We start from the raw sequence: 13,922 nt of genomic DNA, 5'->3' as shown, positions 1-13,922 counted from the left end.
TAGATCAAAGTTCTTATTAATGCTCCTGGACTTGAAGTGTATGGAAGAAATGGAAGAAAAAAAGGTGTCACTGGCATTAATATCCTTGAACTTGCTGACAAACCTATCAATATTATAGTGATTGCATTTGGGTCTAGAAATTTTTTGAAAAAATTTGCATCAGGATCAGGACCCTCATTTTCATAAAGGACTTCCCTAATTGGAAAACCTTCAAAATGCAGATTTTCCCGTCTATCCTGGCAAATATTAAATTGTTACATATCATTTAAAACATATAAGAAGCATAGTTCATCAAGGTGATGGGAAGGTAATATTCAATTCAATTCAAAATTTGTGGCAAAAGGAATTGGAAAAGTTTACATAACGTAAAAATAACTTAGTACTACAAACTAATTTCAATATAGACATATACATGTATGTAACAACGTATATGAAATATAAATTTACACTCATTCCCGGCTACTGGTTTAATATTATTATTATTACATTAAAAAAGTAATTTGTGTTGGATTTACGCATAATATACAAAATTGAACAGATTTTAAGAATTTGATTCATTGTGGGAATTAGGAGACACTTAGATTGTCTACTATTTCTGTGTTCAAACTTTGGCTCTTAGTGAAGATACAATGAGGGATGGCATGAAAACTGATACACATAGAACAGGAAGATACAAATAATACAAGTATATACATATAACCATAGTCAAACATAAAAAAAACTAGTCCATGAACAAAGTAGCATCATAAGTTGAAAATTCAGAATAAATTCTAAATTGGAACCCCCAAAACAACTCTAGGTATTCACCATGACATTCAAAGCATTTGATTCATGAGGATGAAGTATATTATGTTTTGGAAAAAAAAAACATTTTACTTCTACGTTATACTTCAATAAAACCACCTATTTATTTTATCAATGACAAAGCTTCTTCAAGATTCAAGGGTCTACCAATTTCCAAGTTTTATCAATTCAAATCACCCTTTTCATGTTGATATCTTTTCTGGCCCTGTCTTTTCCTATGACATCTTCTGTACAGTTGTGCCAGATAACTATGAGGATGACTTGGGTAATGTGAATGTTTTGATCACCCCAACTGCTGGGAATATCAGTGGTAGTACTTTATTCTTGAAGGATTTTAACATGCTATCAAATAAAATGAAATGCAACAGAGTATTAATGTTTTGTATGTTCTGATGACTTGTATATCAGGATATTTTTAAAACTTGACCCTGTTTCTGTCATCTGCTTTTATTCTAGGTGGGTGTGAGGAGCAGGACTTGGATAAGTTGAATGTTATAATCACCCTTATCCCTACTGATGGAAATGGTAATAACAGTACTAATGGTATAATCACACTGGAGTCCGGAGTCCCTAAGTTCACTGTATCGCTTTCTTCCCCTGGGAACACAATAACAGTGAATGCGCTGACTTTGTCTGAGCAGGGTGAAGGAGGAAACAACAATGCAGTACGGAGGGTTCGCATCTCAAATATTGTGGACAGTACAGGAGTCGTTGATGCGGAAGAATATCCTGTTGACTCCACTGCTCCTGAAAGTGGAATGTTTATAGTTCGAAATACATTTAATGAAGAATCTGTGGAATCTTTTGACATTGAAGTTCTGGATATCACCAGCATGCCTGTAACCATAAACGTGACAGTCAGAGGATGCCTTGAATTAGGTGAATAGTTTGGCTTCAGCATAATACATTATTTTATATTTAAAAATAGGCAGCTATTGCTTATCCTGCTGACCCTGTACAAGAGTAATTGAGGAATCCTATCTATAAGATTTGGTTTTGCCATGAGTATTTCTCTAGACTGTGAGTGATATTAAAGTAGAACTATATTGAAAATCGTAAAAATGGAGAATCATATATCAAATTAAAGGAGAAATTAAGGAGAACACGATGGTGTACATCATTTATCATGGAGACCGATGAAACTCAGTTAATTGATAGTTTAAAGTTCTCTCTCTGAATGCTTCAAACACGCAGAATTACGTCCGCGAAATTAGGGATTTTTTATGACATCACTGTCTGTACGAGAGGCGTGCTTGGCTCTCCCGCGTGAAGATCCACTTGCATGCAAAACCTGTTGCGAGGGTACTTTTTTCTGACAGTGACAGTGTGGAGAAAACGTACCATCGCAACAGGTTTTGCATGCAATTGGAGCTTCACGTGGGAGAGCCAATCACGCCTCTCGTACAGAAAGTGACGTCATCAAATTTGAGTCAATTCAGAGACCGATGCGAGGCATATTTTGGAGAGGCATTTTAGCGTTTTTTAATCGGCGATTTTCACCTTGAGTATTATTTTTGTTATTTTTGAATGACCCACTGATAATCCCCACATCATTACCTTTCCATTGATATATAATAAGACCACATTCATAATCAATATATTTCTCCTTTAAGGAAATTGTTACTATGACAACACCTGAAAGCTCCACAAATCACACAAATACAACGGTGACAAAAACAACTCCAATGATTCACCATGAAATTGAAAGCATTGGTTTCATGAGGATATTAGTATATTATTTTTTTGAAAAAAAAATTATACTTCAATCAAGCCAGCTATTCACATTTTATCAATTTTAGAGCCTTTTCAAAGTTGAAAAATGAATACCAATTAACATTGTACATTAATTCAAATCACCCTTTCTTTGTTTACATCCTTTTCGCAATTGCTTTTTTTCTGTCATTACACATACATGACTTGAAATACTAGTGACAATCATCTTGCACCATTGTTAGTCAGTCAAGTCAGGATTTCTCCTACAATTTATTACTTTGCTGAACAGTTGCATTTTGAAAAAGAGGGGAGATATTCACCAAAATGTGTGAGAGTGGGTCTATGATATAATTTATTTGCTTATCTTTACTAGCATTTTTATTACAATTCTTTTGATTTTTATTGTTTTTTAAATCATACAAATACAGAGCCTACAACTACTGTCACAACAACAAGCATTGCAACAACTACCACCCCAGCAACCACAACTGCTCCAACCACTACAGTGACAGAGGAAACAACAACTACTGTCACGACAACAGCAAGCACCACAGTTTCTGAAGAGACAACAACTGTTACTACGACCACACCTGAAAGCTCCACCACTCAGACAACTACAACAGTAACAACAACTCCAGGTATTCACCAGGACGTTGCAAACATTTTCTTCTTTGGAACCATGCATACTTTTTAGGTTATACTTTAATAGAGTGAACCTTTCTTTTTTGTCTGTGTCAGTTTTTCAACTTTAAAGAGATCTAATGATTATTATTGTTTACTAATTTGAATTACACCTTATTTGTATATTAATGTCCTTGTACATGTATGTACATTAGTATTTCTATGTGCTGACTCGTGTATAATTATATTTTTCTGAAATATAAGCCAGTTGCCTAGAATTGTTAATATCATTTATTGTTCATCATTTATTTTTAATCATTTTGTCGAAAGAATTCTAATTTGAAGGGGGGGGGGTTACGGTTTTTTTTTCTGTTACAAACCTTAAACTTTAAAATGTGCATGATGGCCATAGCCAATGTAGTGCGACCCCTTGAAAATAAATAGAAAATATAATTTAACTCAAATAAACAAGTTATCAGGTATTTCTTATTTCTTAAGGCATAAATTCATCAAGCTGTTTATTGCACAAAACCGCTTTGGTGTACAAATCTAGTCAACAATTTCCATAAAAATAAAAAAGGCTACCTCAACAACCAAAAAAAAAAAGATATAAGAAATTCAAGAAGAAATTAGATACATGAGATAATATTGTGATATTGATAATTTTATGTACATTACATACAACAAAGGATTTCTTAACACTAGAAAGAGGAGTTCAGTTTTATATATATATGTATATATATATTTATATTTAGTTACAGTCTCATTCTTTGTTCACGCATATATTATTGTAATTCTTATGAAATTTATTTCTATGACAAATGTGAGGAACAGTGGTCAAAAGATGGATATGCAATTTCAGCATAAAGAAACTTTTCTGGCTGTTGGTCAATTGGTGTACTGAAATGAGACTTGATTTAACAAGATTTGTGTCCCTCAAATAACTCAGAATTTAAGATGTAAAACATGTTCACTTAACTCATGTCCTATTCTACAAAAGTAATCAACAGAGAACCATCCATTTCTCTTTGACAGAACTTTCAACAGAACCAATTGATACTGGCGATGGAGGTAGGTTCCCTATTTCTCAACATCTCTTGTAAAGAAAGCGAAATCATTCAGTTGAAATGAAACAAGAGGAGCCAATGTAAAATGTAATCTTCCAAACAAGCTTTTGGCACAAGTTTGCAGTCTGCCATTAAAAGACACCATTTGTTACACATGCATCTTTGCTTCAATTTTTTCCTCACTTTTTATATGCTTACAATGTTCTTCTGTTTTTGTCATGTGTTATAAATCTAGCAATACAACCTATGTAAAGTTGAGTAACACATTTTATTTCATTCATTGTTTCCTTATACACGTAGGAACTCCTCCATCAAGAACTAGACCAACTGGTAATTCAAAATTCTCTACTTTAATCTTAAAGTGTTTCCTTTTAAACTAATCTTCCTTATATTTTGATTAAAATTGACTATGTTTTTGCCATATCTGAACAATATTAATTTTGTGTTTTCATAGATATTAGGAGATACATGTATGGATGTGTATATGTCATCATAGTTAACACCAAATATTTGATATACAACCATTATTTTTTAGTACTGGAATCTGTAATAGAGAAACGCATTATCAAACCCCATAAAGATATCAGCATGTCCGGCTGTATATCAGAATTTATGTTCAATGACACTTTATTAAGAAGGGAAATAAATGGGCCAAGTATTAATTATACAGAGATGGGCTTTTGGCATGCTAGAGAGTTGAATTAGTGTTATACTATAATAACTAGTTTTGTTATAATTTTTGGATGAACCTATTAAGGACCAACAATTGCCCACAAAAGATACATGGTGTAACGTAAAACTTAAAATACACTTCTTTTTGCCCGCATGGAAACCTTCACAAGTTACATTATAATTTTTTTATTATTTTCATTATCATCATTGCTGTAAATTGTTTTTTATTAAAATATAGAGCCTACAACAACTGTCACAACAACAAGTGTTACAACCACTACTTTGCCAGCAACCACTACTGCTCCAACCACTACAGTAACAGAGGAAATGACGACTACTGTCACCACGACACCAAGCACCACAGTTTCTGAAGAGACAACAACTGTTACTACGACCACACCTGAAAGCTCCACTACTCAGACATCTACAACAGTGGCAACAACTCCAGGTATTTAAACATTTTCTTCATGGGAACTAATCATCCTTTTGAGGTTATACTTAAATAGAGTGAACTTTTTCGTTTTTTTTTTCTTTTCAAATTTGGAGAAAGTCTATTTTGCATTGCATCGTGTGTATAAATTGATGTCCTTCTATGTACTTTATTATTTTTATGTGTTGACTTATGTACAAGTTTTGTTTTCTAACATAACCTGTTATTCTAGAATTGCTCCTCCCATTTTATTGATTTGATGAAAATAGTTTTGTTTAAAAATTGCAATTTAAAGGTCAAGTCCACCCCAGAAAAAAGTTGAGTTGGATAAATAGAGAAAAATCAAACATGAATAACACTGAAAACTTCATCAAAATCGGATGTAAAATAAGAAAGTTATGACATTTTAAAGTTTCGCTATTTTTCACAAAACAGTTCTATGCTCAACTCAGTGATATGCAAATGAGAGAGTCGATGATGTCACTCACTCACTATTTCTTCTGTTTTTTATTGTTTTAATTATACAATATTTCAATTTTTATAAATTTGACATTTAGGACCCCCTTGCTTGAACCACAAAATTTAAAATAATGGAATTATATGTGTTCAGGGAGGAATGAAACTTTGTTTCACATGACAATGACGAGAAAATAAAAATATTTCATATTTCAAATAATAAAATACAAAAGAAATAGTGAGTGGGTGATGTCAACGGTTCCCTCATTTGCAGACAGACCAGGATGTGCATATAACTGTTTTGAAAAATTAAGCGAAACTTCAAAGTGTTATAACTTTCTTATTTTACATCCGATTTTGATGAAATTTTCAGTGTTATGCTTGTTTGATTTTTCTCTTTCTATTCAAATCAGCCTTTTGTTGGGGTGGACTTGTCCTTTAAAAGGAGAGGGAAGATACTTTCTGTTTTTATTTTGAACCTTATCGTTGCATGATGACCATACCCATTGTAGCGTGACTCTGAAAATAAGCAAAAGAAAAAATATACTTGAATTCAAATAAGCAAGTTATTGGTTATTTCTCAAGGCGTAATTCATCAGGCTGTTTATTGCTAAAAAAATTTCCATGGTATATATATCTAATGATATTTCTATTTCTATTCTATCTAAATTCATATCTATATCGTTATTTTCATTTTGCTCAGTTAAGATGGTTTTATGTGACCGAAAAAGTATCAAAAACAGTTTCCATAGGAAAAATAAAAAAATCTATATTAACTAAGCATGAGTCATATTGATTATTTTGAAAACGGGTGTTTGTGAGCTTTAATTTGATCGAACATCGAATATTGAAGGCGGGGAAAATTTAGTCTTTTTTTTGCTCCGGCGTTGATGCGCTATGCATGCACTACGCACTGACAGTATGCGCTGGCGTTGGCCGGGTGAGCGTTGCACAAGCAGATGACAGAGCAAAGTTCGTTTGTATTTTCCATGATCACAAAACAAGGCTGGGGACCAATGCAGAATTCTTCCCTAAATATCTTCAACAATGATATTTGCAGATGACAACATTTAAGTTTAAAATGAAACAATAGTAAAGACATGGATCACGCAAAGTCGATCCGAATGATTTTCGGTCAACTAGCATTCACCAGCCCCGTCCGCAGCCCCGTACACTCACTCTCCGGAAACGACAGGCGTGCTTGTCAGCGCCAGCAAACAAGTGCAACCAACGAAGAGCGTTGTAACTTACCTGAGATTGTGTAGTTGGATCCAAAATGAGCTCCAGATAAGTTTATGGGAATAAATACGTAATTTTCTCTGAATGGTCATTTGAATTGGTATTCAAATCTAATATAACGATTGTGAGGAAAGATTGTGGAATATGAGTTATGACGATGTTCGAGAATTAATCCTGATAATGACAATTCAGTTTTTTAGACACAATTGAGCATGCGATCGAAATAAATACGAATGTTTCGAATCAAGCCCTAAATTCATATAAATTATTATGATTTAACAAGATTTTATGGTCATACTAAGAATAATGACGATGTCAGCAAAGGATGTTATGTTCATATGGAAGAATTAATACTGGCATTATTTCTATTGTTATTCCATTTCTGGACGTCTCCTCTGAGCTCCGAGAAAATAAGCACAATGCGCATGCGTGTTCGATGACGTATGACATATTTTCCATTCATGAAATCAGAGCCCAAAGTTGGGCACAAACCCGGGGCACAAACTAGCTTCAAATTGATGGGGAAAAAATATCAAACGCAATTTTCTCTGTTTTGTCACATAAAATGTTATTATATGGTGATATTACGATCTTGAAAAGAGTTTTTGCATGTAGACAATGTTCGAGAATCAATCCTGACGTGATAATTTTTTTTTTTTTAGACAAGTGCACTCACTCGACTCAAGAAGTCAAGTCGATCGTCTCATGAGATGTCCGCCATTGAAAATTGAAACGAAATACAAACGTTTCACATCAAGCTCTAAATTCATATTAATGATTATCATATGCAAATTATTGTTAAATATTACGATTAAATAATGTTCTGTGGTCATGATATTAATATTGTTCATGAAAGCAAGATTTGTTTTACGTTGATCGCGTCAATTTCCGGCCATTTTCTGGTTTAATTAAAGAACAGTACTGCGCATGCACGATCGATGGCCATGACTTCCATTCATGAATTCATCGTGCATAAATTATCTCGGCACGAGTAAGACTCGAACTATGATCGAAATAAACTTCAAATTAATGGTGAATAGGCATCATAATTACACAATCGGTTTCATTTTGGGGGCAATAGAAATCAAGTAAGTAGTAGTCAAGTTGGACATTACTGATATTTTGATGATTGATTGTGTGAACCAAACGAATCGGCCGCCCGACGTATTTTTTTTTTTTCGATGCACCGATTTGGCAAAATCTGCACCCGTCCGGTGTTCGATGACATCGATCGAACACCGATTTTAAAATCGATTCGACTCAGGCTTAATATTAACAACAACCAACAAATAAAGATATAAGACAGTCAATCAATAATGAAATACATGAGATAATATTAATCCTAATTTTATGCACATTACATTAGTATACAACATAGGATTTCTGAAACAAAAAAGAGCAGTTCAAGGGATTTACATGTATGTATATATTTAGAGTCTTATTCCATCAATTCCAAGTATAGTGTCCTTGAAAAACAGATTCTACTTCTACATTATACTTCAATAAATCCACCTATTTATTTCATCAATGTCAAAGCTTCTTCAATATTGAAAAGGGCCGACCAATTTGCAAGGTTTATCAATTCAAATCATTCTTGACATCTTCTGTTGTGCTAGGTAACTATGAGGATGACTTGGGAAATGTGAATGTTTTGATCACCCCAACTGCTGGGAATATCAGTGAGAGTACTTTATTCTTGAAGGATTTTAATACGTCATCAAATAAAATGAAATGCAATAGAGTATTAATGTTTTGTATGTTCTGATGACTGGTATATCAGGATATTTTTAAAACTTGACCCTGTTTCTGTCATCTGCTTTTATTCTAGGTGGGTGTGAGGAGCAGGACTTGGATAAGTTGAATGTTATAATCACCCTTATCCCTACTGATGGAAATGGTAATAACAGTACTAATGGTATAATCACACTGGAGTCCGGAGTCCCTAAGTTCACTGTATCGCTTTCTTCCCCTGGGAACACAATAACAGTGAATGCGCTGACTTTGTCTGAGCAGGGTGAAGGAGGAAACAACAATGCAGTACGAAGTGTTCGCATCTCAAATGTTGTGAACAGTACAGGATTCGTTGATGCGGAAGAATATCCTGTTGACTCCACTGCTCCTGAAAGTGGAATGTTTATAGTTCGAAATACATTTAACGAAGAATCTGTGGAATCTTTTGACATTGAAGTTCTGGATATCACCAGCATGCCTGTAACCATAAACGTGACAGTCAGAGGATGCCTTGAATTAGGTGAATAGTTTGGCTTCAGCATAATACATTATTTTATATTAAAAAATAGGCAGCTATTGCTTATCCCGCTAATCCTGTACAACAGTAATAGAGGAATCCTATCTATAAGATTTGGTTTTGCCATGAGTATTTCTCTAGACTGTGAGTGATATTAAGGAAATTGATACTATGACCAGACCTGGAAGCTCTACAACTGACACAAATACAATGGTGACAAAAAATAACTCCAGGGCCCCGTCTTACAAAGAGCTGCGATTGATCCGATCAATCGTTACTATGGACGGCCAGCAACATCAACATCTAATATGCATGTTTGTTCAAAACATTTTCTAGCTATGGTTTATATTCATGCATTCAATCTTGAAAATTCACTGTGCTTCTCTTTGTTTACAAAGGACATTGTGCAAATTTCCTGAAGAAAAAATTATGACACTGATGGATTTCCATAGTTACGGTTGATTGGATCAATCGTAACTCTTTGTAAGACGGGCCCCTGGTATTCACCATGACATTAAAAGCAAATTGGTTTCATGAGGTTGAAGTACATGTATATTATTTTTTGGAAAAAACATTATACATCAATCAAGCCACCTATTAACATTTTATCAAGTTTAGAGCTTCTTCAAGATTGAAAAATGCATACCAATTAGCATTGTTTTTCAATTGAAATTGCCCCTTCTATATTTATACCATTTTTGCAATTACTTTTTTCTGTTATTACACGTACATGACATGAAATACCAATCACAATCATTTTGCGCCGTTGTTAGTCAGTCAAGTCAGGATTTCTCCTACAATTTATTACTTTGCTGAACAGTTGCATTTTGAAAAAGAGGGGAGACATTCACCAAAATGTTTGAGAGTGGGTCTAAGTGATATTATTTATCAGCTTATCTTTACTAGCATTTTTATTACAATTCTTTTGATTTTTATTGATTTTTTTAATCATACAAATACAGAGCCTACAACTACTGTCACAACAACAAGCATTGCAACGACTACCACCCCAGCAACCACAACTGCTCCAACCACTACAGTGACAGAGGAAACAACAACTACTGTCACGACAACAGCAAGCACCACAGTTTCTGAAGAAACAACAACTGTTACTACGACCACACCTGAAAGCTCCACCACTCAGACAACTACAACAGTAACAACAACTCCAGGTATTCACCAGGACGTTGCAAACATTTTCTTCTTTGGAGCCATGCATACTGTTTAGTTTCTACTTTAATAGAGTGAACCTTTCTTTTTTGTCTGTGTGTCATTTTTTTCAACTTTAAAGAGATCTAATGATTTAGTATTGTTTACTAATTTGAATTACACCTTATTTGTATATTAATGTCCTTGTACATGTATGTACATTAGTATTTCTATGTGCTGACTCATGTATAATTATATTTTTCTGAAATATTAGCCAGTTAACCTAGAATTGTTAATATCATTTATTGTTCATCATTTATTTTTAATCATTTTGTCAAAAGAATTCTAATTTGAAAGGGGGGTTACATTCTTTTTTTTTTTAAAAACCTTAAACTTTAAAATTTGCATGATGGCCATAGCCAATGTAGTGCGACCCTCGAAAATAAATAGAAAATATAATTTAACTCAAATAAACAAGTTATCGGGTATTTCTTATTTCTTAAGGCATAAATTCATCAAGCTGTTTATTGCACAAAACCGCTTTGGTGTACAAATCTAGTCAACAGTTTCCATAAAAATAAAAAAGGCTACCTCAACAACCAAAAAAAAAGATATAAGAAATTCAAGAAGAAATTAGATACATGAGATAATATTGTGATATTGATAATTTTATGTACATTACATACAACAAAGGATTTCTTAACACAAGAAAGAGGAGTTCAGTTTTATATATATATGTATATATTTATATTTAGTTACAGTCTCATTCTTTGTTCACGCATATATTATTGTAATTCTTATGAAATTTATTTCTATGACAAATGTGAGGAACAGTGGTCAAAAGATGGATATGCAATTTCAGCATAAAGAAACTTTTCTGGCTGTTGGTCAATTGGTGTACTGAAATAAGACTTGATTTAACAAGATTTGTGTCCCTCAAATAACTCAGAATTTAAGATGTGAAACATGTTCACTTAACTCATGTCCTATTCTACAAAAGTAATCAACAGAGAATCAATCATTTCTCTTTGACAGAACTTTCAACAGAACCAATTGATACTGGCGATGGAGGTAGGTTCCCAATTTCTCACCATCTCTTGTAAAGAAAGCGAAATCATTCAGTTGAAATTAAACAAGAGGAGCCAATATAAAATGTAATCTTCCAAACAAGCTTTTGGCACAAGTTTGCAGTCTGCCATTAAAAGACACCATTTGTTACACATGCATCTTTGCTTCAATTTTTTTCCTCACTTTTTATGTGCTTACAATGTTCTTCTGTTTTTGTCATGTGTTATAAATGTAGCAATACAACCTATGTAAAGTTGAGTAACACATTTTATTTCATTCATTGTTTCCTTATACATGTAGGAACTCCTCCATCAAGAACTAGACCAACTGGTAATTTAAAATGCTCTACTTTGATCTTAAAGTGTTTCCTTTTAAACTAATCTTTCTTATATTTTGATTAAAATTGACTATGTTTTTGCCATATCTGAACAATATTAATTTTGTGTTTTCATAGATATTAGGAGATACATGTATGGATGTGTATATGTCATCATAGTTAACACCAAATATTTGATATACAACCATTATTTTTTAGTACTGGAATCTGTAATAGAGAAACGCATTATCAAACCCCATAAAGATATCAGCATGTCCGGCTGTATATCAGAATTTATGTTCAATGACACTTTATTAAGAAGGGAAATAAATGGGCCAAGTATTAATTATACAGAGATGGGCTTTTGGCATGCTAGAGAGTTGAATTAGTGTTGTACTATAATAACTAGTTTTGTTATAATTTTTGGATGAACCTATTAAGGACCAACAATTGCCCACAAAAGATACATGGTGTAACATAAAACTTAAAATACACTTTTTTTTTACCATGGAAACCTTCACAAGTTACATTATAATTTTTTTATTATTTTTATTATCATCATTGCTGTAAATTGTTTTTTATTAAAATATAGAGCCTACAACTACTGTCACAACAACAAGTGTTACAACCACTACTTTGCCAGCAACCACTACTGCTCCAACCACTACAGTCACAGAGGAAATGACGACTACTGTCACCACGACAGCAAGCACCACAGTTTCTGAAGAGACAACAACTGTTACTACGACCACACCTGAAAGCTCCACTACTCAGACATCTACAACAGTGGCAACAACTCCAGGTATTTAAACATTTTCTTCTTGGGAACTAATCATCCTTTTGAGGTTATACTTAAATGGAGTGAAATTTTCCTTTTTCGTCTTTTTTTTTTATTTTTCAAATTTGGAAAAAGTCTATTTTGCATTGCATCGTGTTTATAAATTGATGTCCTTCTATGTACTTTATTATTTTGATGTGTTGACTTATGTACAAGTTTTGTTTTCTAACATAACCTGTTATTCTAGAATTGCTCCTCCCATTTGATTGATTTGATGAAAATAGTTTTGTTTAAAAATTGCAATTTAAAAGGGGAGGGAAGATACTTTCTGTTTTTATTTTTAACCTTATCGTTGCATGATGACCATAGCCATTGTAGTGTGACTCTGAAAATAAGCAAAAGAAAAAATATACTTGAATTCAAATAAACAAGTTATTGGTTATTTCTCAAGGCGTAATTCATCAGGCTGTTTATTGCTCAAAATTTCCATGGTATATATATCTAGTGATATTTCTATTTCTATTTTATCTAAATTCATATCTATATCGCTATTTTCACTTACTCAGTTAAGATGGTTTCAGGTGACTGAAAAAGTATCAAAAACAGTTTTCATACGAAAAAATAAAAAAAGCTATATAAACTAAGCCTGAGTCATATCGATTATTTTGAATACCGGTGTTCGACAGCTTTAATTCGATCAAACATCGATGCATCGAATATTGAAGGCGGGGAAAATTTAGTCTTGTTTTTTTGCTCCGGCGTCGATACGCTATGCATGCACTACGCACTGACGGTATGCACTGGCGTTGGCCGGGTGAGCATTGCACAAGCAGATGACAGAGCAAAGTTCGTTTGTATTTTCCATGATCACAAAACGCAAAAAAAGGCTGGGGACCAATGCAGAAATCTTCCCAAAATATCTTCAACAATGATATTTGCAGATGACAACATATAAGTTTAAAATGAAACAATAATAAAGACATGGATCACGCAAAGTCGATCCGAATGATTTTCGGTCAACTAGCATTCGCAGTCCATTCACCAGAACGTACGAAAGGCGTGCTTGTCAGCGCCAGCAAACAAGTGCAACCAACGAAGAGCGCTGTAACTTGCCTGAGATTGTGTAGTTGGATCCAAAATGAGCTCCAAATAAGTTTATGGGAATAAATACGTTATTTTCTCTGGATGGTCATTTGAATTGGTATTCAAAGCTTGTATAACGATTGTGAGGAAAGATTGTGGAATATGAGTTATGACGATGCTCTAGAATTAATCCTGATAATGACAATTCATTTTTTTTAGACACAATTGAGCATGCGATCGAAATAAATACGAATGTTTCGAATCAAGCCCTAAATTCA

General features: G+C 33.5%; 1 protein-coding gene across 1 annotated transcript in view; it reads left to right on the top strand.

The window, feature by feature from the left end:
• The window catches only part of LOC129273992 (mucin-17-like), a 154,886-nt gene that overhangs the window by 21,939 nt on the left and 119,025 nt on the right, over positions 1-13,922 (top strand). Inside the window, exons 22-31 of the mRNA XM_064108928.1 lie at positions 1,261-1,683; positions 2,946-3,155; positions 4,174-4,209; positions 4,506-4,535; positions 5,116-5,325; positions 8,831-9,253; positions 10,213-10,422; positions 11,435-11,470; positions 11,768-11,797; positions 12,376-12,585. Coding sequence (XP_063964998.1) covers positions 1,261-1,683; positions 2,946-3,155; positions 4,174-4,209; positions 4,506-4,535; positions 5,116-5,325; positions 8,831-9,253; positions 10,213-10,422; positions 11,435-11,470; positions 11,768-11,797; positions 12,376-12,585 — 1,818 coding nt within the window. The remainder of the gene's footprint in view (positions 1-1,260; positions 1,684-2,945; positions 3,156-4,173; positions 4,210-4,505; positions 4,536-5,115; positions 5,326-8,830; positions 9,254-10,212; positions 10,423-11,434; positions 11,471-11,767; positions 11,798-12,375; positions 12,586-13,922) is intronic.

The sequence above is a fragment of the Lytechinus pictus genome, chromosome 13 (assembly GCF_037042905.1).
Source record: "Lytechinus pictus isolate F3 Inbred chromosome 13, Lp3.0, whole genome shotgun sequence".
NCBI lineage: Eukaryota > Metazoa > Echinodermata > Echinoidea > Temnopleuroida > Toxopneustidae > Lytechinus > Lytechinus pictus.
The sequence above is the reverse complement of the archived record's forward strand: the minus strand, read 5'-3'. Positions and strand labels throughout refer to the sequence as shown.